The sequence below is a fragment of the Dipodomys merriami genome, unplaced genomic scaffold (assembly GCF_024711535.1).
Source record: "Dipodomys merriami isolate MVZ:Mamm:240054 unplaced genomic scaffold, mDipMer1.0.p SCAF_2519, whole genome shotgun sequence".
NCBI lineage: Eukaryota > Metazoa > Chordata > Mammalia > Rodentia > Heteromyidae > Dipodomys > Dipodomys merriami.
This window is the reverse complement of record NW_027203959.1, coordinates 15,718-42,867: the sequence shown is the minus strand read 5'-3', so window position 1 is coordinate 42,867 and position 27,150 is coordinate 15,718. Positions and strand designations below refer to the sequence as shown.

General features: G+C 35.4%; 1 protein-coding gene across 1 annotated transcript; it reads left to right on the top strand.

Annotated features, from left to right (window-relative positions):
* Positions 1-9,207: 9,207 nt before the first annotated feature.
* On the top strand, positions 9,208-26,902 carry LOC138836692 (gametocyte-specific factor 1-like). Its single transcript, XM_070035404.1, has 7 exons — positions 9,208-9,362; positions 10,502-10,540; positions 11,087-11,187; positions 21,746-21,872; positions 21,962-22,045; positions 22,415-22,478; positions 26,127-26,902. The coding sequence occupies exons 2-7, from the start codon at positions 10,531-10,533 to the stop codon at positions 26,149-26,151; spliced, it is 411 nt and encodes a 136-aa protein (XP_069891505.1). The 5' UTR covers positions 9,208-9,362; positions 10,502-10,530; the 3' UTR covers positions 26,152-26,902.
* The last annotated feature ends 248 nt before the right edge of the window (positions 26,903-27,150 follow it).

Sequence of the window (27,150 nt, the reverse complement as noted above, 5' to 3'; positions counted from 1 at the left end):
AACAATAATTCAAACAGTATTTGGAAAGCAGTTGGTATAATTTGTGGAGGGGAAGGGCAAAAACAAAATTGTTTAACTAGAGGTACAGATGGACCCATTGCAACAATGAGATGTACAAGTCATTATGTCAAACAAACTTACAACTTGGGTGTGGGGGGTGGATCAGGTGAGGGAAGTATGGGAAGGGATGGGAAGTGGTAGGGAAAGGAGAAACAAAGAGGAGGCTACAATAATTGATAAATGTACTCGTTTTCTTGCCTATGTAATTGTAACTCCTTTGTGCGGTATTCTCACAATAAAAAAATAAATTTTTAAAAAAACGCAAAACAATATTTGGCGACAAAACAGAAAGTATTGATTTGACCTCAATATTTTCAAATGTTCTCTCAAGACAAATCTCTACAGTTTTGTAATTTTCCTTCCCAGAAGAATTGTAATTTAAACAGCAAATCATATTCAGTATGAGGTTTAAAGCTTTGAGTTAGCATGGAGTAAATAAATGGTGTTGCCTAAGTTTATAAATTGGAAATATCCTATGTTGACATGAAGAAAAGTGCAATAATATCTCAGGATATAGTACATAAGTAAAACTACTAAATTTGTTTGATTTCCTATTTTAGATATGAAGAATTCACAGAATTTACTCAGTATATATTTTGACCTTAAAAGTGAGTAGTGTTTCCAGATTTACCACAGTGGTATTATGTATAAGAAGGATAAGCAGACAAATTCACAGAAATATTAACATGGTGTTTGCAAGCAAATTTTGTATAAAGTTTATTTCAATATATGTATTTTGTTTACTGAATTTCACAATGCTTTTATAAATTGTGGATCACAGTTCAAAATTATGCCTGAAAATTCTCTGGAAGCTACTGAATATATATTTTCATAAGGAAGTTCATTGGGCCGCATAACGCCATTTTTCCAAAGTATATTTTAATACTTACCTGCCCTCTATTAAGTACTGCTAGTAAATATTGCTGAAGAGCATCCTATCAAAGACTACAGCATAAATGTTTAGAGTTGATAGAATATTCGGACAGAATTTAGTGATTGGTGCTATCATTCCATGATACAAAAAAATGCTTCAGAGAGTAGTGTCCTGGCATTTCAATGAAACCTAGTAAACTAGACATGACACGGAACTTGTAGGAAGACAATAGCTGATATTCAGAAAAGCTCTGAATATGAGTAATATTTAGATCTAAGAATAAAAGCAGTCACATAAACGGGAAGAATGAAAAGAATTCTGTGCATATTAAGGAAGCGGCTAAAGATAAGTAGATCCACAAAAGACAACAGGAATCCCTTCCATCACATAGACGTACCATTTGCAGTGGTCACTTCCTCTGTTTGGTCCCATACTTAATGTAACAATGACGTAATAATTTCACGTTGAGGATTTCAGGTCCTTCATCATTGCGCCATCTGTCTCAATTGAAATGCTCCCTTCTGGCCCAAAGCCCGAAGAGTAGATTCCATTTCTGAGTGCTGTGATTTTCATCATAGAATTCACAGGAATTGTGTTAAGCTTTGATAAAAGTGTGCGGCTGGTGTCTTCTTAACTTCTAACTCACCACAACTGTGATCGTATTTTTTATAACTACATAGAAGGTTACTATATATGGCACTTGTTGCAATGGTCTGTTTGATCCAGGGAAGTATATATCCCTGCCCTAAAATTACTCCCAGCAAAAAATAATAACTGCATTATCTTTCAGCCACTGAAAAAGGGCTAATGGAGAACAGTGTACTTTTCTCCTCAATAAACTTTATCCAGCAAGAAATAAAGTAACTGCTTGCACATATAAATACCTTAAAGTTAACTTTACCAAGGAAATATGTTACACTGTGTGATGTATTAAACTAGTAGTGAAACCTGTGTCTTAGAATGTGATATGAGGGGAAAAAAATTACAAGACCTGTGCTCTGGGGTTTTCTCACAGCTACTACTGAATAAATATTTAAAAGAGCAGGAAAGAAGGCAGCACTCAATATAGGTTTTTATAAAATAGTAAGTCAGGGGCTGGGAAGGTGGCTAGAGTGCTTGCCTCACATGCCTGAGGTTCGATTCCTCAGCACCACATAAACAAGAAGAAAAAATCCAGAAGTGGCGCTATGGCTCAAGTGGTAGAGTGCTAGCCTTGAGCTGAAGAGCTGAGGGACAGCACCCTGGCCCAGAGCTCAGGACCCACTAACGGACCCCGAAAAAAAAATATTAAGTCAAACAGAACTAGATATGAAGTAGCCATTACTTTTTATTTCCAGCCTTGAATGTGTTATCTGTAGTTTTAGTAATTGCCTTGATAACATATGACATGAAGGTTCAACTCACAATTCTATTTCAAGTTGTTGGAAACACTTTCTGAAATATTTGCTAATGTTTAATATTTGTTAGCAGTTAATGTCATCTTTTATTATTCCCTTCTTTGCAACTGACATCATCTGAAGAATACCAGACAGTCTTTTGGATAGTTTATTTTGCTTGAATTCAGGGCCCTTCCTATATCACTAAGGTGTTTTTGTTCAAAGCCAGAGGTCCACTAGTTTGAACCACTGTGATACTTCTGGTGTTCTAAAATGCTTGAATTGCACTGTAGTGTGTCTGATAGACTAAAAAGTCTCAGCCACCTCGGATTGGAGGTCTGAGACACCAGCATTCAGGTATGAAATTTTGTACAAGAATACCATAATGAAAATTGCTAAAGAAACAAAAAGGAAACTTCGGGGAAAATAACCCTAAAATCTGTTCTTAGAACTCAGCTTTAATTGGAAGTAAATTCCTAATACACATGATCAGTGATTCAGAACCACAAAAGAGAAGAAATATAAATATTTTCTGATGTTCAAATCCGTAACACGAATATCAGTAACTTTTGCATTTATGCTTACTTGATACTGTAGTTTTCTAAACTGATAGGAAGAGAAGCCTTCTGATGCCATTGCACATACCACAAATATTTGAGAAAATACGATGAAAATAGGCATGGGAAACTGGAGATAGAATGGTATTATCTGTTCATTATTGCATAATCTAGAAACATCCAAGAACCAAACCTACAGAAAGGGTTACGAAGGTGGACTAACATGGTATATCTTGTGTAACTTCTAAAGTAAATCAGAGTCGGTAAAATAAAGCAAGATACCTTTCATAAGAAGGAAGAAAAGATCCAAACTACTAGGGTTTTTAACCAACATTTTTCACCTTTTAGAATGTATCCCTTGATATAGATCTCTGTTAAGGTGATAGGCAAAAATTGCTCTATTTCTGTTACTGATGTAAGGAGTCTCAACTTGTGCTTGTGTCAAGTGAAACAGATAATAATGGCACACAGTACCCAGTAGGTTTAAAAACCTTCTACTTTTCTTTTATATACGAAATTTCCTGATAATTATCATTATAGTAGTAACATTTCTAAGCACCAGAATCAACTCCAAATGGATCAAAGACCTTGAACTCAAAGCAGACACTCTGAAAACATTACAGGATGGAATAGGAGAAACCCTAGGTCTCCTTGGCTCAGGTCGAAATTTTCTGAATAGAGACCCGGAAGCACAACAAATCAAAGAAAGGTTGGACAAATGGGATTGCATAAGATTGCAGAGCTTCTGCAGGGCAAATGACATAGCTGGCAAGATCAATAGAAAGCCCACCGATTGGGAGAAGATCTTTACTAGCCATACAACGGACAAGGGTCTCATATCTAAAATATACTTGGAACTCAAAAAATTAAACCACCCAACAACAAATCCTCAAAGAAACAACTGCCCAATAAATAAGTGGGCAAAAGACTTAAAGAGAAGCTTCTCTGAAGAAGAAAGAAGGATGGCCAATAGACACATGAAGAAATGTTCAACATCCCTAGCCATAAAAGAAATGCAAATCAAAACAACATTGAGATATCACCTCACTCCAGTTAGAACAGCAAAAATCAAGAACTCTAACAACAACAGATGCTGGAGGGGATGTGGACAGAAAGGAACCTTACTTCATTGTTGGTGGGAATGTAAACTTGTTCAACCACTTTGGAAAGCAGTATGGAGGTTCCTCAAAAGACTTCACATAGATCTCCCCTATGATCCAGCAATCCCACTTTTGGGCATTTACCCAAATGTTTACAAACAAGACCACACTAAAGCTACCAGCACAACTATGTTTATTGCAGCACTATTTACCATAGCTAAGATATGGAACCAACCCAGATGCCCCTCAGTAGATGAATGGATCAAGAAAATGTGGTATATATACACAATGGAATTCTATGCCTCCATCAGAAAGAATGACATTTCCCCATTTGTTAGGAAATGGAAAGGTTTGGAAAAAATTATATTAAGTGAAGTAAGCCAGGCCCAAAGAAGCATAGGTCCCATGGTTTCCCTTATTTGCAATATCTAGTATAGGTATGAGTCAAGCGGAAAAGGCCAGATATTGTGATGTTAGGAAAATGAACCCTTAAATATGTATTTTAATGTTTTTGTTTCTTTCATGCATGTGTTTCTAATGCATTTATAAGATTATTTCTTTGTTGCTTTGTATGTCCCTCCCCCACAGTGTAACCCCCGCTTTCACTATATTTGATGTCAGTATAACATGTGGAGGAGATGGGGACAAACAAGTCGTTTAAGGATTCAGGGGGACCTGTTGCAACAATGAGAAGTACAAAATGTCATGTCAAAACCAGCTTTACAATTTCGGTGTGGGGGGGGAGGGGGGTATAATTGGGTGGGGGGAGGGGGGTAAAATTGGGTGGGGGGAGGGGGGAGGCAGGGAAGGGAAGTGAAGGGTAAACAAAGGAGGAGGCTGCAATGCTTGGTAAGAAATGTATGCATTATCCTGCCCATGTAATTGTAACCCCTCTGTACAGTATGTTCTCAAATAAAATAAAATACAATTTAAAAAAAAAAAAAAAAGAAATACAAAAAAAAAGTAGAACATAGTTTAGAGTCCAGAAGAATGCATGGATGTAAACATTCAATAGACAGTCCTTTATATGAGAATTGTCAAATAATAGTATCAAAATATAATAGTGCCTAAATTTTATTTACCCGATGCTACTTGAAGTCATGAAATTCTTTAATGTGGATTCAAATCTGTTTGGTTCAAAATAAATTGACAAATGGCACACAAACGTTGTTTGACTGATTATAGAATGAAATAATGAATTCAACAATGTAATAACAGGAACGATTTTGAATCTAAACATCTATATTAATATTTCAAATTTTCCTTTCAGATATTCTCTATGCTTCATATGATGTGAGAGTCATAAGTGCCTATACGCTGATATTTGTACAACCAGAGTAATAAAAGCAAAACTAACAAATAGGAATTGCTTGTTGAATATTAACAAAACATGCCAACACAAACAAATGGCAAGAAATATGAAGGGGAAAGGGAGTCATGAAAAGCTATCATTCTATGTCTTTCAGAATGTCACAGGACATATGATATTATTTTGTAAGGATGCATTTTCAAAAATGCTTCTTCCTGAGAGTATTTTTTTGTTGGTTTTGCATATTGAATTCTACCCCTGCATTCTTCAGCTAAAGGTGATCCTTTCCCTATTTGAGGCATAGTGCTACTTTGGGTATTCTAGAGGGTAATTGGAGTTGAGTAACATGGGTTTTCCTGCATTGGATGGCTTTGGACTGCAATCCTCCGATCTCATCCAGTAGAAAAAAATGGATTATAGTTGTGAGCCCCTGGAACCTGGATTTCATGAGAATTTTAGAACAATTGATGTCATATTTCAGGACCCACCACCGGGCCCCGAAAAAAAAAAGTAAGTCAAACACAAATAGATATGAAGTAGCCATTACTTTTTATTTATTTCCAGGCCTAGAATGTGTGGCAAAGACGAATCACAATCTTCTAATATACATCGGGATTGACTCTAAGCCATCTAATAACTTCACATTTTGCAAATACTCATGTGTCATAAGCACACAATACAAAACTTCATACCAATTTTAGCAATTAGTTTTACACAATAGTGCAATCTTCAATATTTATTTTTCCCAGAAAGTATTTCATTGTTCATAGGAACCGGTATTATCTTTCTTTCTGAAAATGCAATTTATTTTCAGACAGTATTGCACATGAATGAATAATACACTAAAAGCATTCCTGTTGCAATTTGGGCTGGTGGTTCAAGCACATTTTATGAGGATCAACCTCTGGAAAGAAAGTTGGAACATGTAGTTAGGATGTAGGTTAGATATGTGAATTCCAAAGATGATCACCAGATATGGTGGTTTTGAAACCAGGTTGCATCTGGTGATGTGTATATTTAGACAGCAGTATTTTAGTTAATGATTGATATAATATTATGTGAAATTTTTGCAGAAAAATTTGAATGTAAGTACAATTCTTATGTTTGATTCAACACGAATATTTACATAAAATCCTGATAAAGAGAGTCTATCTGTGAATCTCAGCATTTTCTATTCATATTAGCTTTTGTAGAGACTGTAAAGGTCTCAAGGAATCAATGTAGGAAGGAGCAATCTATCACACAACATATTATAGTGGAAATATCTGACAATAGAAGAGATTATTTCTGCCCTTTCACACAGTGACAAGTGTAAATAAGAAAACAAATCCTTGCTTTTAAATTTCTACACTTTTCCACAAGGGTTCATGGCAGGAAAATGGGAGCCTACATATCATAAGTAGAGGAATTATCAATGACTATATTTTGTGACTCTGTGCTATGCTGTTGTCCAGGAACAAAACTACTTTACAAGAAACTGAATGCCAGTATATTCCTTGAGAATTATTTGCATGTCTCCATTCTAGAGAGACCATAAGTTCTCTAACATAAATTAATTCATGAATGTTTCCCTCAGAATATTGTGATTGGTGAGAATCCAGTTTGGGACAGTGTATCACGTAGCTCCCTGTCATCGTGATTCTAGTATTGTCACAAAGGAAAAGGTTCATTAATTCATTTTCCCTGTAACTAAGTCTGTGTGCACTTTTGGTCCAAATGTTTTCATTCAAATTGAAATGTTCATAAATGCTTAAATGTCAACCACTACAAAAATATTCAGTGACTTTTTACTATTTCTTCAATAGCCATACTAGAGTATCAAGTAATATTGTACAAATGCATGCAACATGTACTATTTGTAATTGTCATTTTCATTAGGCAAATTCTATGAACAAAACCAGTCAAAGTCTACCCAATCTGTACAATGTGCTTAATTCCTTCATACCTCGTGTCTAAATTTATTTCTATTACTTGTACTTGAACATGTTTTTAATCAAAGTGTCTTGTGTATAATAGCCTACCGTAACATATGGAAGGCAGAGAAAACACTGCTGGCTTAACAGAAAGTATGCCAATGAGCATCAGGGTGTGGTGGCAAATAACAGGAAGAATTCCATGTAGAAATCAAAGTTACTGAATTTTAATACAATTTTATAAAATTAAAATGTATTGTAGTTCATTCATGCCTATGAAGAAGAGGGATAATGTCTTAGAGTTTGATTCAATTGACAGAAGCACAAGATTTCCTTAGAGTGCTAAGATAATGATTCTTATAGGAACACTGTTTGTCATACCCCAAGCGTGAAGAACACACACACATGATAAACCTTACAAAACTTCATCATTACTTTTGAGAAGCCTTTTGATGGGAATCATTCCTATCTACTTCAGATAGGTTTCCTGCTTTGTTTGGGTGTGTCTGATTAACTTCAAAAGATATCAAGCACTGCCACACCATCCTTTATTTTATCTGTACCAAGTGTGTCCATGTTTTTTATTTTACTTAGAGATGTTTCCAAATCCTCCATTTAATGACAAATCATGGTCTTTTATTTCTTCTCTCCCATGTTGGTTTGTTTCAATTATTTATTTATTTATTTTTGTTTTGGTTGGTCAAAGGGCTTGAATTATTTGCTTGGGCATGGTCTTTGAGCTCCACAGCTTAAGGCAAGCACTCTAACACTTGAGCCACAGCACCACTTCTGGTCTTCTAGTGTTTTAATGGAGATAAGAGTCTCACAGACTTTCCTGCAGGGGCTGGCCTTGGTCTGAGATCTTCACATCTCAGCCTCTTGAATAGCTAGGATTACACCAGTGCCAGGCCTTGTTTCGATTATCTTAAACCATATTATATTTTCCTACTGATACAAATACTGAAATGCTTCAGTTCCTCGGGATTCATAAAACAGCTATTCAAAACAGACAGATTTGTAGACCAAAAACATCCTGTCTTCATAATTATAACATCTTTGGCATACTTTTAAATAAGGTTACCTTTTGTTAATGAAAAATAATGATATGAAATCTACATAATACTAAGAATGTGACGTATATTATGTACCACCTTTTACATATTGGAAACACTTCAATCCATCTTTCCAAAATGTGGCATAATAACTTCATATTTTATTAAAATCTAACTGAATTTCATGTATCCTACATAAACTTCTGCATAGATTCTTGAGTTGCAAATTCTATAATCGAAAGTTATAATGCAGGAAATTTGCATGTAGTTTATGTTATTGGTGATTAAATAATGCAAAAGCACTCCTAAAGCTACACATAGAAAGTACTTTTGTATAGCTTACTTTATGGTATTTAGTAACATGAATATTTGTATAAGTAAAAATACATATACATGAAGAAATTCATCTGGGAACCTGTTTCTCTCTTGCTGTTTTCATTTAATATTTGTGACTATTTGTTTTGAGAAATCCTAGAGTACATTACTCTTACTGTTCATGAACTTTAATAAAAAATGTGAATTAAACAATATGTACAAAAGTCAATCATATCTACAAGGAAGGCTAAAGAACGTTTTTGGCAGATGGTGATTGAGTTCTAGAAGGGGTCTTTTTGTGAAACTGTCGCTAATAAGAATATTGAGGAGTAAAGAAACTAAACAAGGAAAAAATAATACGGAAAGAATGACTTATTGTGGCTATATAGACCATAGTAAGTGTACAGATGTCTAGGCAGAACAATTTACATAGAACCAGTAGTTGATGTGTAGATCAAAAGTCTGACACATACATTCACATTATTGCTCTACTGAATACTTACACATTTCTATTAAACTGAATTGGAGTCCACAAAGCATACCAAAAAGAAATGGGACTTTGTCTTCCGGGTTCAAGCCGGAAGTCAGCACTTCCGTTGTCATATGCGGAAGTATGGCTGAGTTCCGTCAGTTGGTTAAACGGAAGTGAGATTTATGAGCTACATCACAATAGCGGTGGCCCCATGCAGAGAAGTCATTATACAGAAGTAGCTGTTGCTGTGGAAAACCTACGAGTAGGACATCGTCTGTCGTGAGGGGAAGAGATCCTGACTTGATTGGTGAATCCAGTTAACTGAAGGAGACAGGTAATAGTCCCTTGCCCTTTTTTTCCTACTTTTACCTCTTAGACATGTAAATTATCATTTTCCCTCACGTATGTGACTGGGACATTTCTCGCTGACATCCCAAATGTAGTTCTTATAATTTTCTCTAATGAGGCAGTATTGTTTCATTGGTAAAATAATGAAAATTCTTTACTTCCTTAGACTTCAGAAAATACCTATTTTCATTCTGGGAATTTGAAATTTACTTTTATTCCCGTCACTTTTATGTGCGTCAAAGTAATCAGAGGTTTAATGTCTTCTGGCTCTGCTTCATGGCCACTAGACACTGTACTCCAGAAATTTACTACCTCTTGAACGACAGCACCCATCTCTAACTTTGACTCTAACGTGTCTCAATGATTTCTTTGCTTTGTGATACGTAACCTCTCTAAGAAGCAGTTATCTGAATAATAGTCCATACTGATCTTACAATCTGAATAGGAATAACGATATATCTATATCTATATAAGTGCATATTTTCAATAGGTATTAGATATTTGAAAGATGGAATATGGAATTTGTTAATTCAGACATCAATAATTTAGAAAACCTTTTCCACATTCGCTTAAAAGTTGTCATGATGCATCACCTCCGTTTTGGTATAATGAAGAAAAATGCCTGAAAAATATGAACTTTTTTGAGTTCAAAAGTTACACATTTCTGGGGCTGAGAAGGTGGTTTAGTGGTAGAGTGCTTGCCTTGCATGCATTAAGGCCCTGGCTTCGATTCCTCAGCACCACATGTACAAAAAGAAAGAAAAAAGCTGGAAGTGGCGCTGTGGTTCAAGTGGTAGAGCGCTAGCCTTGAGCTGTAGAGCTGAGGGACAGCGCCCAGACCCAGAGTACAGGCCCCATGTCAGGACATCCCCCGCCTTCATCTCGTTCCCCCCCCTCCCCCCCCCGCCAAAAAAGTTACACATTTCTATAGCTTGTTATAAGTGACCATGTTTTGTGAAGTAGACAGATATCAATATATTTCAAGTGTGTCTAGCAACAAAAATTATTAGAGATGAATAGGTTGTACCCAGTTTCTCATATCGCTGACAAAATCCCAACATTTAATACTTGTGGTTTTGAAGTATTTAGTCATGTTTTCTCTCAGAGAATTTTTCTCATCCTCAGGACTTGCTGATATTTATCTGACTGTCACAATGGAAAAAGGTAAAAATGTTTACGCATTTATTTGGGGGAATTATTTTTTTTTCTTGTTTGGAATCACAGAAAGTATATTGACAGGAACTGAGAGAATAGGATAGTAGGATTCGTCCTGATTGAATCTGAAACTTTAGACATTTTGATAATTATAACTTTGAATTTTGATGTGCTAGATTGAAAGGTGAAAAAGAATGTAAAATATTTGCACATTCTAGATGTAAATGTAAGACAGCAAATAAATCAGGGATGCTCAATGGATGTATGATTTCAGAAGATAAAACAAGCTAAGAGTTCCATTTGATTCCAATCAATACTTAGAATAAATTATAGAATCAATAACTAGAATAAATATTTTTCATAAAAAAATTAAGAACTATCTAATAGGAACTGACAGTACATCAGAAGTTAAATTCCAGAGTGATACTCTTTGTCATATTTTGAATTCCCCAAATAGGTATTCCAGATTAAGATAGAGTTAATAATGGAAACAACATTGAAGACTTGCATGTTCCCCAATATATTGATTTTCCCGAGGTATTTGTTCTCTTTCAGAGGAATCGGTGGATCCTGAGAGGTTATTGCAGTGTCCCTATGATAAAAATCACAAAATCAGATCATGCAGGTTCCCATACCATCTTGTGAAATGTAAAGAGGTAATGTTTCATTGGAACATGTTGATATTACATAATTTCTTTAGTTCATGGATAAATTTGAGTATTTTTATAATAAATTGTGGGAAATGTATGAGAAAATATGAGAGAGACTGTGGGCATAAATGTCATAGTGAGATTTTTGTATTTCTTCTGAAATCTCTGCAGCATGTAATGGAAAGGAAGACAATCATAGTCCAACTTGTTTATTTCTAGAGACGTATTTCTAGATCCCTATTCAAAGCAGAACAAAGGCAAGATCTTTTGTGTGGGCAATTATGTCAAACCGTGTGTGCCATATTTCACAAACATTAGAGGTGGTTGCCTTTTCCTCCCCATTGCCTAATGGCCAAAATGTAAATTAATGGTATTCTTAAACATTATTTCATTAAAACACCCACTGTATTATCATATGGCCTAGAATTCAGTTTGTATACTGTACTTTTCATGCCATGGTTATCAACAAAACATGGGAGATGCATTGTGTCTCTTTTCTATATTGAGGGTATTTATTACAAAATTTCTTTTCACCAAAAATTTCTTAATATGAAATGCTACAATAAGTTCCAGAGCTGTAGGAGAGGCATAGTTTCTGCTATTTTGTTTGCAAAGAAGACACATGTGATGACCCTCCATTTTGGATATTTTCAAATATATTGTGAATCACTTTATCTATGCATTTGTAAATTGCATATAAATAACCTATATTTGAGTAAACATAGGCCAAAATTGAGCACATATGTACGCTTCTAAACTTCCATATACAATTCATGGATCTTGGCACAGTTTCCTCATGAAAGAAATACTATTAACGTGAAAGTTTGATATCACTGTATCATTTTTTAATGCCATCCCAGGCAGGAGAGTCATAAACCTTCTTATCTCCCCGATCAAATGAGAATAGAAGAAGTGCTATGGTGAAAATTGTAGAAGTCTAGCCTGTGCAAAAGGATGCACTCGTTTTTTTTCCTTCCCCTCCCCAAATTAGATAAATGTATATACATGATGCAGTGCACTAGAATCAAATGCAGTGAACACAGGGGTTAGACCAGGGGGAGGAACACACCAAAGGAAAAAAATCACATTGTTCATAACAAATACCTTAAAAATTATAACAAGAATGAAAAACAAAAACAAAAAAAAAACACTTGTATCCCTATCTTATGGTTTATTTCATTTAACATCTTTTTAAATAAGGTTTTTATTATAAAATACTGTACAGTGGTTACAGTTACAGGAGGAAGATAATGAGTACTATTCTTATCAAGCATTTTTGCCTCCTCCTTTGACTTTCCCCTGCCATCCCTACCCCCGTCTCGAGAACTACATTCCCCTCCCACACTGCTTAAATTATAATGTTCATTTTTGACATAGTGTACTTTTAAAATAAATTTTACTGTGAAAACATGTACAGAGGGATTACAATTAATGAGTGTATTTTTATCCAAAATTGTTGCCTCGTCCTTTGTTTTTCCCCTACCATCCTGTCCCTCCCAACTCTTCAACTACACTCCCTTACCCCAATCCTCACCTCTGCTTAAATTGTAAAGTTCGTTTTTCAAAATAACGTCTTGTACATCTCATTGTTGCAATAGATCGATTTGTATCCCTATTTAAACATTTTGTTATTTCCCTTCCCCTCCCTAAATCATACTAACACCAAATACAGTGCAAACAGGGGTTATGCCATGGGGGAGGGACATACAAAACAAAAACAAAAATCCCATGGTCCCTTATAAATATGCTAGAAACAAGAGCAAGGAAGAAAAAAAAAACACCTATGTCACTACCTTGGGTTCATTTCAATTTATCATCTTATCTGACCTTTGCTGCTTGTCCCAGATATATACCAGTTATTGGTAATAAAGGAAACTATGAGACCTATGTTTCTTTGGGCCTGGCATACTTCACTTAATGTAATTTTTTCCAAGTCTTTCCATTTGCTAACAAATGGGGCCATGCCATTCTTTATGATGGAGGCATAGAATTCCATTGTGTATATATACTACATTTTTTTTGATCCATTCATCTACTGAGGAGCATCTGGGTGGGTTCCATATCTTAGTTATGGTAAATAATGCTGCAATGAACATAGTTGTACTTGTAGTTTTAGTATGGTCTCTTTTGTGAACATGTGGGTAAATGCCCAAAAGTGGGATTGCTGGGTCATAGGGGAACTCTGGGTGGAGTCTGGGGTGAGGAGGAATCTCAATGTTTTTTTGATTTGCATTTCTTTTATGGCTAGAGAGGTTGAGCATATCTTCATGTGTCTATTTGCCATTATTTTTTTTCCTTCAGAGAAGTTTCTTTTTCAGTCTTTAGTGCACTTACTTAATTGGCAGTTGTTTCTTTGAGGATTATTTGTTGTGGGATTTCATTTTTACAGTTTCAAGTATATTATATATATGAGACTCTTAGTGAAGATCTTTTCCCAATGCTTGGGCTTTCTATTGATCTTGCTTTGTATGTCCTTTGCCTTGCAGAACAGTGCAGCTTCATGCAACCCCATTTGTCCAAACTTTCTTTGAATTCTTGTGTTTCTGAGTCTCTATTAAAAAAATTTCGGCCTGGGCCAAGGTGACCAAAGGTTTCTCTTATTACATCCTGTAATGTTCGCAGGGTGTCTGCTTTTACTCCAAGGTCATTAATCCATTTGGAGTTGATTCTGTTGCAGGGTGATATATAAGGGTCTAGCTTTAGTTTTCTACAGGTGATTAGCCAATTTTGCCAGAACCATTTACTGAAAAAGCTATCCTTCCATTTCAGTTTTTTAGGTCCCTTATCAAAGATTCTGTGGCAATTGGTCTGTGGTTTTTGGGTATTCAATTCGATTCCATTGGTCCTCTTTTTGTGCCACTATCAAGCTGTTTTGACTACGATGGCTTTGTAGTAGAGTTTCAAATTTGGTATTGATATTCCTCCAGCACTGTTCTGTTAAGAATTGTTTTTGCTATTCATGGTTTCTTATTGTTCCATATAAAATATTGGATTATTTCTTCTAATTCCTTAAAGAATGAGGCTGGAATATTGATAGCTATCCCATTGAATTTATAGGTAGGTTTGGGAAGTATTCCCATTTCCACGATGTTGATCCTTCCAATCCAGGAACATGGGAGGATTTTCCCCATTCTAAGATCTATTTTGATTTTCTCTTTCAGATTTTTAATGTTTTCATCATAGATTTCTTTCACTTCTTTGGTTAATTCCTAGATATTTTATTTTTTGTGTGGCTACTAAGAATGGAGTTGCTTTCCTTATTTCAGCTGCTCTCTTCTCATTGTTGCCATACAGAAAAGTCATTGATTTTAAAGTTTAATTTTATAACCTGCTACTTTGCCAAAGTTTGAATCAGCTCAAGTAATTTGGGAGTGGAGTCCATGTGATTTCTCAAAATACAAGATCATGTCTTCTGCAAAGAAGGAGAGTTTTACTTCATTTTATCCAATTTGGATCCCCTTAGTATTTGCATCTTGTCTTATTGCTATAGTTAGTCATTCTAGCATTAAATTGAAGAAAAGTGGAGAGAGTGGGCATCCTTGTCTCCTTCCTGAAGTTAGAAGAAATGGCTTTAATTTTTCACCATTGAGAACAATAATGAGCCTTTATTGTTTTGAGGAATGTTCCATGGATTCCTAGATTTCCAGAGCCTTCATTATAAAGGTGTGTTGGATCTGGTCAAATGCTATTTGTGGATCTATTGAGATAACTATCCTTATCCTTGGTCTATTTTATGTGATGAATTATATTAATTGATTGGCATATATTGAACCAGCTAAGTATTCCTGAAATGAATGCTGATTGATCATCGTGTATGATTTTTGGATGAATTGTTGAAGTTGATTGACCAAAATTTTGTTGAGAAATTTTGCATCGATATTCATCAAAGAAATGGGTCCCTAGTTCTCTTTCTTTGATGAGTTCCTGCCTGGTTTTGAGATGAGGTTTATGATGGCTTCATAGAAAGAGTTTGGTAGTGTACATTCCCTTCCAAATTCATTGAAGAATTGGAGGAGTATTGGTGTAAATAGTCCTTTGAAGGCCTTGTAGAATTCTGCTGGAAATCTATTCAGTCCTGGGATTTTCCTACATGGGAGGTCTCTTATTGCTGTTTCTATTTCAGTGCTTGATATGGGCAGGTTAACATGTTTTAACTCATGTTGTTTTAGTTCCAGTATGTCGATATTTGCTAGGAGAATGTCCATTTTTGCCAAGTTCTCAAAGATAGTAGCATAACAGTTTGAGAAGTTTTCCCTTATAATGTTCTGAAACGTGATTGTTTCTGTGGTGATATTTCCATTCTCAACTCTGAGTTTATTTATTTAGGTGTGTTATCTTCTTTTTCTGAGATTTGCAAACGGTCTGTCAGTTTTGTTATTTTTTTCCGAAGAACAAACTGATTGTTTTATGGAGTGTTTCTATTGTTTTGTTTTGGGGTTTTTTTTGGATTCTAATTCATTTAATTCTGATTTAAGTTTTTTCTATCTACTGTATTGGGGTTTATCTTTCTGCTCTTTTTCAAGGAGTTTCATATGTCTCATTCAATTATTGGGTTTAGATCTCTCCAATTTGTTGATGTAAGAACTCAGAGCTATAAACATGAACATTTGAATTTCCTTTCTAATCTCTTCCATGAGCCACCGGTGGTTCAAGAGTGTGTTGTTCAGCCCCCATGTATTACCGGACTTTCTTTGGTGGCTTTTGGTGTTGAGTTCTTGTGGTCTGAGAGAATGCAGGGCATAATTTCAGTGTTTCTGAATCTGGAGAAGTTTGCTTTGTGACCTAAAATGGAGTCTGTTTTTGAAAAAGCACCATGTGCTTGAGAAAAATGTGAATTCTAGTGCTGGTGGGTGAAATATTCAGTAGATACCTTTTAAATTTAGTTGATCTATGCAGTTCTTTAGATTGGCAGTTTCTCTGTTGAGTTTTTGCCAAGTTGATATAGATAGGATAGATAGATAGATAGACAGATAGATAGATAGATAGATAGATAGATAGATAGATAGATAGATAGATATATAGATAGATATAGATAGATAGATAGATAGATAGATAGATAGATAGATAGATAGATAGATAGATAGATAGATAGATGATAGATGGGATAGTGCTGTGTTAAAGTCCCCAGGAATTAATGTCTTTGGATCTATATGAGACTTGAGGGAAAGTAGTGTTTCTTGGATAAATTTGGTGCTCTGTTATTTGACGAATAGATATTTAGAATGTTAATATCCTCCTGAAGGAGAGATCTCTTAATTAGTATGTAGAACCTTCTTTATTGTTCCTCACTAATTTTAATTTGAAATCTATTTTATCGATATAAGTATTGAAATTTCCACCTGTTAATGGGGGCTCTTTGCTTGGTAGATTTTATTCCAGCCTTTCACTTTCAAAATATGTTTGGACTTATGGGCAAGGTGTGACTCCTGAAGGCAACAGATACAAGATTCCTGCTTTTTAATTCAACTACTCCTGGCACTGTGGCTGTGTGGTGAAGTACTTGCCTAGAATGCATGAAGCCCTGGGTTCAATTCTTCAGTACCACCTACCTGTAAATGCCAGAAATCGTGCTGTGGCTCAAACGGTAGAGAGATAACCTTTAGCAAAACAGCTCAGGAACAGTGCCTGGGCTCTGAGTTCAAGCCCCAGGACTAGCAAAAATAAATAAATAATTTTCTTTAATTCAACTACTTAGTTTATGTCCCTTAATTGGAGAGTTAAGTCCATTGATATTGAGAGTTAGGACTAAAAGGTGTTTGGTAGTTCCTGCCAAATTTTCCACCTTCTCGGGGGCTGCAATAACTGGGTTCTTCTTATTGTTCTTGGATTCTCAGTTTGGGTGCAGTTTCTTTAGACTTCATTTTGGTCTTGTTGGTTTTCTATGGGTAGTACATCTTTAAGTATCTTTTGTAGGGATGGTTTGGTTGAGATCTATTGTTTCACTTTTTCTTTGCTATGGGAGATTTTTAATTGACCTTTGGTTATGAAGGAGAGTTTGACTGGGTACAGTATTCTTGGTTGGTAGTTCTTTCATTTTAGGGCATGGAATACATAATTCCAGGCTCCTCTTGGTTTAATTGTCTCTGCTGAGAAAGCTGAGGTTATTCTAATTGGGTCCCTTTATGGGTGATTTATCTTTTCTCCTTGATATCTTCAAGGATTTTCTCCTTGGTCTAAATTTTCTCCTTGGTCTCCTTGGTCTGTGCAGATTATTATGTGACAGTGGGATATCCTGTTCTGGTCTGGTCTATTTGGGGTTCTAAGTTTCTTGTATCTAAATAGGCCTATCTTTTTGCATGTTAGGGAAGTTCTCTGCTAGGATCCTGTTAAACAAATTTCTTAGACCATTAACTTCTGTCTCTAGGTGTTCCTCTACACCTATTGTCCTTAGATTAAATCTTCTGGTGGTGTCTTCCAAATATGGAATAGATCTATCATGTTTCTTGGATTCGTCTTGGTTAGTTGTGTGTTTTTCTCTCTGTTATCTAGGCTGTCTTCAATCCCTGAGATTCATTCTTCTGCATGGTGTAACCTACTGTCCAGTTTTTCTACTCTGTTTATATTGACTTTTCTTCTAATTGGTCGATTTTGGTGGCTTCCAATTCTCTGTTGCAGTTAAATTTTCGATCCTGTATGAACTTCTTTGCTTTCTTAATTTGGGGACACTGTTTATACTCAAAACACTTAGTTGATTGGTTATGGTTTTCTTGGACTTACATTCATCCTGTCGAGCTTCATTTAGTGTTCCCTTTGTAGTCTGCCTGCAATCCTTCAGTTGTTTGTTTATGGATTCCATGAATGCCTCTACTGATCTTTGTCTATTCTCATCCTGCTAATCCAATTCCTGTATTACTCTTTGATTAGCTTTCTCAAGCTCACACTTACTGTGTTTCTCTTTGGGTGTCCTCAGCCTGCTCACACAATTCCTGTCTTTCTCTTTGATGTTCTCAACTGTCCATGCCATTCCTTTCTCTTTGACTGTTCTCAGCCTGCTCATATAATTCCTGTATTATTATTTGACTGTTCCCAGCCTGCTCATGCAATTCCTGTGTTAAACTTTGAGTGGCTTTCTAACACTCTGGAGATTCCTGTAGTAATTCCTGGTTTGCTTCCTCTTGCTCCTTATCTTACCGAGTCCTTTGCAGGTTTTCAGTCTTTTCATTCACCACATTTATGGCAGTGATTGTAGAGCTTTTGGGGATCTCTCCTCTGTATTATTCATTAACTGTTTTGTCAGCTGATTATCATGAGTGGGATTTGAGATACCCGGAATTGCCATTTTTTGGGGGGTTTAGCGATTTTTCTGCCCATTTTGTATGAAAGTAACAATTTTCTTGCAGAGCACTATTTTAAGGCAAGCATCTTCCAAAGTCCTGTAGTTGCACAGTATCTACCAAAGTCCTGTAGTTGCACAGTCAAAATGGCTGCAGATACAATCTAGTTCAAGAGATACAATCTATTCAACATCAAACAACTATGGACTAAAGAACTAAGAAGACCAAAGAGAGATTCAGCAAACCAGAAATTATTAGGTTTAGGGATAATTGTGGGGAAAAATACAATTAGAGGGAAGTGGAGAGGTAAAAGGAGAGTGAGGTTAAAGGAATCCTAATCTCAGTGGGGAAATGGATTGGACAGAGTGAGAGCAGCGAGATTTAAAAAAAAAAAAAAAGAAAAATGGAAAAACAAAAATTTATATTTAAGAAATAATACAGTTCAAATTATGTAAGTATAAAGTAATGATATTGATAGAAAAAAAGAATAGGATGAGAGGACGGGAGAAATGAAAAGGAACATGAGTAACTAAAAAATAAAAATTCTTAAAATTGGAGTATGTGAAAGTTATATAGGTGTAAAGAGTTAAACACTACTATTAAAAAGTTAAGCTTAAGAGGTTGTGAATTGAGTAATAGATTTCTCGATTAAGTATGTACACGATGGGGGATAAGGTCTAATAATCGATGACAGATATATAGCTCATGATAAACAGAACATGTATATGTCTGGGAATAAGCAATTATGTTATGTAAAAAAGAAAGAGAAAAGAAGAAATAAAAAGGAAAAAAAAAGGTCCAAAATATAAAAAGAGATTACAAAAAAAAAAAAAGCCCACAATCACACATATACAGCTAAAATACAAATTATGAGAGAAAAAATAATAGAAAACATTTTTTAAAAAATAAAAATAAAACATGGTAGAAAAAACAGTTCTGTGATTTTTTTTGAGTGGGAGGAAGATCTTGTATCTCCCTGTGTCCGTAACCAGGCTCCTAGTGGAGTCACTGGTCTGCTTCTGGTGTTTGTTTTTCCTGCTGTTTGATTGGTTTCTTAAGTTAGTTTGTTAGAGCAGGCAAAAAAATGCTCTGCATTGTCCAGGATTTTTTTTATTCTTTCCCCAAGCTTGTTCAGAGAGAGGGAGATCTGCTTTGAGTACCACACAAAAGGGAGATGGCTGTTTCCTCTAACGTGGAGTTGATATGATATGGCCAGGTTCTAGGTAGGGTTGAGACTTTTCAGCAATCAGTAGCTTTTCCCTGAGGGGCTAGCTCCTGAAAAACTCACAGAGCCAAACCTGGAGCCATTTTCATGGTTTATGTTTACTGAGTTTCAGTTGTTTGCTAGGCTGTTGTTGGGACTGCAGAATCTGTTTCTGTTTACCCAGTGAAGAAAGACAGTCTTCTGGGAGTGAAGCACCCTCTGCCTGGGCAGGCTGATTTTCATTTGAGGGGAAATGAGCTGGGCAGGACAGATCGGTTCCTGGGACTTGCTAAATGGCAGTTTTTGTATTCTTATAAGATCTGAGTTGGAGCTAGCTGCTTGGCAAGGCCTTTGTCAGTATCAAAGATGGAGATCTCTGGTGTGGGGGGGAGTGACAGCCTTCTCACAGGTTCTCTGAGAGAAGTGAATATGATGTCATGGTTGTCTTCATGCGAGACTCTTGGTTCCTGTGCAGTCCTTGGTCTGTGATCTTCAGGATGAAGATTTCTGCTCCTTTTCGGTTCTTACTGGTGGTGAGTAGAATCCACTGGCCCAAAGCATCTGGTGCCCATATTCCAGAACTTGTCTATTGGTATGATGGCCACGGCCACCATCTCCACCGCAGCCACTGCAGCTGCAGCTACCAGCAAGTGCTCAGATCTGTCTCCTGGCTGGACTTTCCCTCTCTGGCCAAACTCTCTGTACTGTGATGGCACAATAGGTGTGATTCTGTAGCCTAGGACTGGTCACTGGAACACTAAAACTGCTTTCTGTGTGAGAACTTGTTTATCCTCCAGCTTCTCTTCCACCATCTTCCTCAGGTCTTCTGACATACAGAGGTTATAACGGGGGGTGGAGGGTAGGTACATAAAAAGAAAAAAAAATCATGCAGTACCTTACAAATATATTACAACAATAGCAGGACAGAAAAAAAACACTTCTGTAGTTATCTTGGGGTTCATTTCTCTTATCATCTTCTCTGAACTTTTCTGCTTGTCTCAGACATATACTATTTATTAGAAAAAAGAAACTATGGGACTTATCCTTCTTGGGGCCTGTCTTACTCACTTAATATAATTTTTTTGTCTTTCCATTTCCTAACAAGGGCATTTCATTTTTCTGATGGTGTCATCGAGCAGTTTTGCCTCCGACTTTATTTTACCAATACCATCCCCTGCTTTCCACCTCCGCAACTACACACCACCCTTGCCTTAACCCTCCTTTTTAATTGTAAAGTTCATTTTTTATGATCCTATGTACATCGCTTTTGAACATTTCTGCTTGTCCTAAATATACACTAGTTATTCGAAATAAGGGAAACAATGGACCTATGTTTCTTTGGGCCTGGCTTACTTCAATCAATATAATATTTTCTGAGTCTTTCCATTTCCAAAATATTGAGCAATATCATTCTTTCTGATGGAGGTATACAATTCCATTTTGTATATATTCACCACATTTTCTTTTTTTTTATTTTCTTTTTTTTTAATTTTATTTTATTTTATTTGAGAACATACTGTACAGAGGGGCTACAATTACATAATGCATTCATCTACTGAGGAGCTTCTGGGGTTGTTCCAAACCTTAGCTATGGAAAATAATGGTGGTAGTTTTGGTCTGGTCTTGTAAGTGATCATTTGGGTAAATGCACAAAAGTGGGATTGTTGGGTAATACAGGAGCTTTATGTGGAGTCTTTTGAGGAACTCCATACTGCTTTGGCATACAGGTTGATCTATTTTAACAATGAAATATATGAGACACTATGTTGAAAATGAACTTTACAAATTTGGTGCGTGGCAAGTAGCAGTAGAAGGAAGGAGTTGGGTAGATGGGGAGGTAAGAGGTCTTAGGGGAAAAACACAGGAGGGAGTAACACTGCCTATGGGAAATGAACTCATTACCTTATTCATATAACTGTAATCCCTGTGTAAAATAACTTTACAATAAAAAATGTGTATTAAAAAAGGAAGTACTAGCACAGTACCTATACTGTGTTGTCAAGCCCGTGGTTGATATCCTGCACAAAGTAATCTAAAAAGAGAAAATTTGAATATGTTTCTTCATATTTAAACTTTTGTCATACAGAATCATCCTGATATTGCTGCCAAATTGGCTACTTGTCCCTTTAATGCTCGCCACCTGGTACCACGAGATCAACTCACTGAACATATTGCAACTTGTATGGACAAAACTTCTCTTGAAGATGATGTAGGTAAGCCTGATAATAAAACACAATCCAACTCAATGTAGGCCCTTTGCACCTGTATACTTCTGTGATGTTAGTTATCTCTTTGTTTGTAGATAACATCATATGGAACGAGAAACAATACAAGAGTTCTGAAAGTACATGGCAATATGTTTCCTCTGAGGAAGACTGGGATAAAGGTAAAAAGCTTGTTGAACTTTCTGTAATTTCCATTATTGAATCTCAACTTACTTTGTGCTGTTGTATGCTTTCTTCCTTTAGGAGTGAAATTAAAAATCTTTGTTCAACTTGGATTGTCTTGTATGCTAATATCAATAACATATATGATAATATGCATTCTTAACTGATTAAAAACCATGTCAAACATTTAAATGATATGTTTTTGCACATGGCTAAGGACTCATTCTTTTCAACCTTTATTATCCAGCTAAAAGTTTCTTGGAAGGCTCTTAAGGCCATCAACCTTGCTGTTTTTCTTTATCGATGTATAATGTTAGAGCCAATCTAAGCTAGCACCTCGATCAAGTATGTAATTCTCCCTTTGGCAGAATCCTTGGAAGATCCTAGCCCAAGTTTTGTTTGGGGCACAAGCAAATCATCTGGCAACAACAGGTAAAGAAAATAATTTTCTTGTGATGTCCTATTTTCTGATAAAATTCAAAGTAAAGAAATAGGATAAATGAATAAATGAATAACAAACTCTGTTCCATATACCCATATATTGTGCTCACTACAAATGAAGTTTGGATTGCTCTCTGTAATTGGTGGCAAAAGTCAAGTATAGTTTCACTAGGACCAATAAGATTGTAATCACCCAAATTACTTTAAATCAGAATTAGCTTATCTGAATGTTCTTCTCATTCTGTTATAATCAATTTAAATCCGGGAAGCCATACATAACAGTATTATGTTGGGCCAACCTTTTTATAACCATTTTCATGAATTCAGGATTCACTCATCACATCAATTATGATAGTGTAAATGGAAGTATCTTCCACTGGTAATTGATAAATGTACAGACTTACGGGTGGGTTACCATGTCTTCCTTCTGAAATTCATTAAAGAATATTATACGAATGTCTATCTGATTTAAATTTTCTCCACAAATTAGTATAAAATATTTGAGGAGATTCTTGAGATGATTTACAATTTGCACTTTGCAAAGATACGTATTAATACAATGTATTTAGAAGTATATTTTAGCAGCAACTCATACATGGATTTCATCTTTCACATTCCTGTATGAAGTATAAATATACATTGGTATGGTATAGATTGGAAATTCAAAATTAGCTGTGCAACTACAAAAGTTATGCTATCTCTTTGTGAGTAGTTATGACATTGTTGAAAGAATTTTAATTGCTAGAATGAACTTGTCCTTCTAGAGTCACAAAATAGATTATATTTTTGATTTTCTGGAATTTGAAAACATCAAGGCTCTCTGACATGGTAAGATGGCAAACACATTAAAAAGTGAAGAGTAATTGGCTTTTCTTGGAATTCTTCATGAGCCTTTATTTAATTTTGAATCATGTAATTAGTCTTGCTTGCCGATATGAGACCTCTTTCTTTTTATAACTGAGACAAAAGATTCTAGATGTATTGATAATGTTAAGAATTTTCTCATCTGATCAGTCTAGAAAAATTTAAAAAAAAAAACGCATTCAACGTAAGACCAAGGAGAATTTATGTGAGCCTGTCACCACAGTCAGGCCTCATATATTCTTCCTGTGGAAAGGTAGTAAGCATACTAAGTATTTGTCTTCAATTGTCTGTTGTATGTCAAACATATTATAATATTATGTGAAGGATGAATTGGCAGTTTATATGGTAAAGATTTTGCTGAGGATGAGTAATAGTAATAGATAAATTCACCCTTTTATCTGATGATAATTTGCTAATTCATGAAGATTATAGCGAGGTCTAAAGCTCATCCTGTTTACAAACTGAACCTATTAATTTAGTGTTTGATCAACAGAATATATTGATTCTTTGTGTTAGGGTGTTTCTCATCCTCTGTCATGCAGAGGAAAATGAATATGTCTTGGGAAACAATTCTGAGGTAGAAAACCACACTTGAGCCAGGCCAGGTGATAATGTTAATTCTTGCATCTCACGTGTCTGACACATAAGGATGTAATTATAGATTAATGAAGTGAAAGATTTTTTTTCAGATTCATTTATGGAATTAATTCCTTCGAATTCGATAGTATAGAGAGCATTCTCCTTAAGGAAAACCATGGTTACTCATAGACCTGCCGTGTGCATGAATATTGGGAACAAAGACGCTCAAAAATCTTCAGCGCACTCTGGATAACAGAGAAAAGAAACCTGTTACAGGTTGCTTAGGGACCTATAAGAGGCTGATATCTGAGGATCAGATCTCAGGAATATTTGTCAAACTCTCATCAACAATTAACCATCTAAAAACTGGGAGTGTCTCTCTAGCTCAAGTGGTAGAACATTTGAGCTCTGAGGAGCTCAGGGACCATGCCCAAGCCCAAAGTTCAATCCCAATGACCAACAAGAACAATAACCAAAGACAGGAATGTAATGTAATATGCATCAACAATGTCCCATACTCCCTGGTATTTCCAAAATCTCTGAAGTTTTTCCTTCCACATAAGAGCCAGTTAGATTTTATTCACTCCCTACTCATAATATCATGTATTTTCTCTATGAATTTTAGAGTAATGTTTAATGGGGCAGTGATATTTCCTTACTTCATTGGTTATTAGAACACATAATTTGACCCAATGGGATTACTAATTCTCTTCCCTTATGCAAAAATGTCTTACTTATGGAATTATAATTTCTCTGGATCTAAACAGTAGATAAGAGTAAAGAACCTGAAAATTCATGAGAATCTGTGACAGTGTAGGAGACCAGGCTACTTGTTGATTTGTCTCTTCAAGATTTATACAACCCTAGCTTTGCCATTATAGGCTCACACACACACACACACACACACACACATATATATATATGCAAATATATATGTATATTTATATATATTTATATGTGTGTGTGAGCTGATTTATGTCTATAATCAGATATTTCTTTTACCTGTCCATTTGTAGATGCAAATTTTGTGTCTGTGTGTGTGCAAACTAAAATGGTGTACATTTTTTCCTACTCTGTTTCAACACCTATAAGTCGATGCTGGGCACATTACTATGTTTTGTGTAATTGAAAAGTGAGGGTATTTTTCCTGCCTTCAATTCTTGATTTTGCTCAGTCATGACAAAAATTAATAACAGGTTATCATGGATTTTTTCATGTGTCTTCGATTGATCCCTAAGCTCGATCCAAGTGATATTTTCCAAACGTTGGTATGTCCCTGGCATATATATAATTCTCATAACCATACATATTTGAGAAAGCAGTGTTAATGTAGGAAGGTTACCCTTAGTTAATGGAAATTTTCTATGTTCATTTTAAAGTCCAATGTTTCAGTCTTCATACTGAAAGGTGACATGCATATTTGTCTTAAAGGCTAATTATTTTTCTGAACTGCTGGATATATTTACCTGATACCACTCCAAAATGTCATTGTGACTTCACAATAGCATTTGTTTTGTCCACACAAAAAATGGAAAAGCCGTTTATTTGTTTGAGGCATAGAATATGTCTTGTAACTGTACCTGAAGGTATTTGTATTGTATCCCTTCATATTTTACTAACCTACCATAAAGCATGTATCTTTTGGTAGGATAGATCTCATAAAACAATCCCTCTTTGTGGTTTGTTTTTATGCATCCATTCACAAATATTGAAATTGAGTGGTAAGTTCATTGCAATAACATTATATAGTAAAACCACTATGGATTTTCTTCCTATTTTTCTGGATGCATGATACATCCATGGTTATATTACAAGAAATCTCGTTCAGAAACTGTGCCAAGATATGGCTGAGCCTGAATGGGTGACAGAGTAAATTTTGAAGAACTGGAAAATAATCGCTGAAGTATCAGATTGGCTAGCGTCATATTTCAAATGTGCAATGAAGTTTCAATGTGTTGAGGCAGAGAGTGTCCAAGTGTAATATGTGAGGCTTGTATACAACGATCAAATTTCAATGGAAAGGGACGTGGAAGTAAGCAAGAAATTTTTTGAAAATAGCTGATGATGTGCTCTCATTAGTTTTTGAATATCTCTCGAACTGCAAGTGAAGTTCTTGTTTATATGCAAAAAGTACAAATATATATATTCTAGTGTTCTCCACAGAAAGTAAAATAATATTTTTCTATTTCTTTGCAGGAAACATTCTATGAACAAACCATGAGTTCAAACCATTTCTCATTGTTTCATTTACATTTTACATTTATTAATATATTGTGATGCTCACTCAACCAAATGAATTCATTTTAACTTCTACTACCAATTCAATCTCTATTCACCTTTATCTTGAATACAGACGCAAAGCCGGGTGTTTATGTCCTTATTGGAATTCACCATGTCACTATCCACATAGACATGGTAATGTTGGAATATAGAAACTCCAATAATTACATCAAAATCTACATTTGTTTCCCAATAGAGAACAAATCATAATTCATTATTCATTGTTCTTACGTTTGCCTGTGAATATCATCTTCCATTTCATATATTGATATAATTGGATATATTGGTATAATGAATACATAAAAACTGTAATGGTATTAGTCCTCTTATAAAAATCTTATACCAAATATGTATTCCCATATAAAATGGCCATTAAAATTTCAAAGGGATTTTTCAATCAACATTCTGAAGTATAATTCTTACTATAAAGCTTCTCATCCATCTCATTGATTTCCAAGTATAATCTCATCTAAACAAGGATTCTGGGAGTTCTTTCCAAATATGTGGCAGAAAAGAACAGATAATGTATGTGTACACAAAATACCATTCAAAACTTATTCTTTTGAGGGGGCAAAGTGCAGTTTGTGAAGATAGCATGATTTTGTGCTAAAAATGTGTTTTTGTTTTGTTTTTTACGGCATGAGGATATGCAACATTGGCATTCTAAAATGTTCCAAGAAAGAGTGGACTGTATCTGTAGAGTGTAATAAAAACACTTTTATGGAACCATATTTCATGACTATGTTCATATTCAATTTGTGGGTAATTTTCCCCATATATATATGCCTCCACATACTTATAGTAGACTTGGCACTGTGGTCCAAAACATTCCTCATGCAAAATGGAATAATTTTTGAAGGATATTTTAGGAAGATCCACTTTGTAAAAATTGTTGTTAAGACTCCTATGCAAGACATAGAGTTGAATCTTTTGGGTACAG